At 49.8% G+C, this 2,645-nt stretch overlaps 1 protein-coding gene across 1 annotated transcript; it reads left to right on the plus strand.

Annotated features, from left to right (window-relative positions):
* Positions 1-1,553, plus strand: LOC120028126 (claudin-11-like). The gene is made up of 3 exons (XM_038973319.1): positions 1-227; positions 493-657; positions 1,046-1,553. Exons 1-3 carry the CDS (start codon positions 2-4, stop codon positions 1,330-1,332), a joined length of 678 nt encoding a protein of 225 aa, XP_038829247.1. The 5' UTR covers position 1; the 3' UTR covers positions 1,333-1,553.
* Positions 1,554-2,645: the final 1,092 nt, after the last annotated feature.

A 2,645-nucleotide genomic window follows, 5' to 3' on the forward strand; every position in this document is an offset into this window, starting at 1 on the left:
CATGGCACATGTGTGCAGACAGCTGAGTGGGAGCGTGGCCAGCTTTGCAGGCTGGGTAGGTATCATCATCGCCACGGCCACCAACGACTGGGTGCGCACCTGCGACTACACTGTCACCACCTGTGTGCGCATGGACGAGCTGGGCGCGCGAGGCCTCTGGGCAGAGTGTGTCATCTCTCCCTCACTCTACCACTGTGTCACGCTCAACCATATCCTCACACTGCCAGGTGAGAGAGAGAGAGAGAGAGCGAGAGAGAGTGTGTGTGTGTGTGCGTGTGTGTGTGTGTGTGTGTGTGTGCAGATGGGCCACATCTGTAGCCAACCTGCAGACTTCAATAAAAGTAAGTCAATAAAGGCTTACTGAGAACTGTGCATATCTCTTATGTTATTTCTGTGTTTTCAACAATTTATGAATGCAAAAGTCAACATTTTAAAAATGTTGACCTGCAGGTATCGCTGTGATCTCTCTCTACCTCTCCCCTCCCCCTCCAGCATACATCCAGACATGCCGTGCGTTGATGGTGTTTGCGTGCCTAATGGGGCTTCCTGCGATGGGGCTGGTGCTGATGTCCATGCCCTGTGTCAGACTCGGAGATGAGATCCCCGCTACCAAACTACGCCACGGCATGGTCGGGGGTGCTCTCACCTTTATTGTGGGTGAGTGAGACACAAAGACACACACATTCCACATGCACATATACACAATTTAATGTTATTCTATATGGATGAATTATGCTGTGTGAGGCTATGGGATGATTTGGGACCGGATCATGGTTGTCACTAGTTACCACAGCCACAAAGTCAAAATTGGCTAAGGTTTAAAATCAGATTTTAAGAAGAGAAATTATAGAAATAGGCTTATGACTTTGTTGCTGTGGTAACTAGTAACGACCTCAGATCACCCTCTCTCTTCCTGCATCCTGTGTGGGACAGGAAGTCCCTGTCAGCAGCCTTGTGACTGACAGACCCCATTGGGGGATAAAAGCTGACTCAACTCTCTTTCTCTCCTTCCTCTCCCTCTTCCTCCTGCCCTCTCTCTCCCCAGCTCTCTGTGGATTGGTGTCGACCATCTGGTTTCCTATTGGTGCTCACGCAGAGGAGGGTCTGATGTCATTCGGCATCTCACTGTACACCGGATGGGTCGGCTCCGCCCTCTGCCTCCTGGGGAGCTTCATGATTTTGTGTTGCTGCGGTGACAACCCCTCGGCAACCCCCCAAAGGCAGCAGAACAGCTACTACTACTCCAGACAGGCAGGGGGTGCCGACACACCCATCAACCTTGCCGCTACCGCCGTAGTCACGGGCAACCACGCCAAGAGCGCACATGTATAAGAATGTGCATTTGTGAGAGTTGGAGTTCTAGGCCAACTACATTGCAGACGTATGCCAGATCTAACAACGCCTGCATAGTTATTTAACATACACTATATATACAAAAGTCTGTTAACACCCCTTCAATTTAGTGGATTCGGCTATTTCAGCCACACCCGTTGCTAACAGGTGTATAAAATTGAGCACACAGCCATGCAATCTCCATAGACAAACACTGGCAGTAGAATGGCCTTACTGAAGAGCTCAGTGACTTTCAACATGGCACCGTCATAGGATGCCCCCTAAAAAACAAGTCAGTTCATCAAATTTCTGTCCTACGTGCAGTTATTGTGAAGTGGAAACGTCTAGGAGTAACAACGGCTCAGCCGCGAAGTGGTAGGCCACACAAGCTCACAGAACGGGACCGCCAAGTGATGAAGCGGGTAAAAATTGTCTGTCCTCGGTTGCAACACTCACTACCGAGTTCCAAACTGCCTCTGGAAGCAACGTCAGTACAAGAACTGTTCGTCTGGGAGCTTCATGAAATGTGATTCCATGGCCGAGCAGCTGCACACAAGCCTAAGATCACCATGTGCAATGCCAAGCATCGGCTGGAGTGGTGTAAAGCTCGCCGCCATTGGACTCTGGAGCAGTGGAAACTCGTTCTCTGGAGTGATGAATCACGCTTCACCATCTGGCAGTCCAATGCACAAATCAGGGTTTGGCTGATGCCAGGAGAACACTACATGCCCGAACGCCTAGTGCCAACTGTAAAGTTTGGTGGAGGAGGAATAATGGTATGGGGCTGTTTTTCAAGGTTTGGGCTAGGCCCTTTAGTTCCAAAGAAGGGAAATCTTAATGCTACAGCATACACTGACATTCTAGACGATTCTCTGCTTCCAACTTTGTGGCAACAGCTTGGGGAAGGCCCTTTCCTGTTTCAGCATGACAATGCCCCCGTGCACAAAGCGAGGTCCATACAGAAATGGTTTGTCGAGTTCGGTGTGGAAGAACTTAACTGACCTGCACAGAGCCCTGAACTCACCCCCATCAAACACCTTCGGGATGAATTGGAACGCAGACTGCAAGCCAGACCTAATCACCCAACATCAGTGCCCAACCTAACTAATGCTCGTGGCTGAATGGAAGCAAGTCCCCGCAGCAATGTTCCAACATCTAGTGAAAAGCCTTCCCAGAAGAGTGGAGGCTGTTACAGCAGCAAAGGGGGGCCAACTCCATATTAATGCCCATGATTTTGGAAAGAGATGTTCGACGAGCAGGTGTCCACATATTTTTGGTCATGTAGTGTATCAGCTAACCACATCATATGATAT

The sequence above is a fragment of the Salvelinus namaycush genome, chromosome 33 (genome assembly GCF_016432855.1).
Source record: "Salvelinus namaycush isolate Seneca chromosome 33, SaNama_1.0, whole genome shotgun sequence".
NCBI lineage: Eukaryota > Metazoa > Chordata > Actinopteri > Salmoniformes > Salmonidae > Salvelinus > Salvelinus namaycush.

Excerpts from the sequence above, each read along its gene's own strand:
- LOC120028126 (XM_038973319.1), top strand. The coding sequence starts at position 2 with ATGGCACATGTGTGCAGACAGCTGAGTGGGAGCGTGGCCAGCTTTGCA. Across the intron at positions 228-492 it reads CCATATCCTCACACTGCCAG|CATACATCCAGACATGCCGT; the intron begins GTGAGAGAGAGA and ends CTCCCCCTCCAG. Across the intron at positions 658-1,045 it reads TGCTCTCACCTTTATTGTGG|CTCTCTGTGGATTGGTGTCG; the intron begins GTGAGTGAGACA and ends CTCTCTCCCCAG.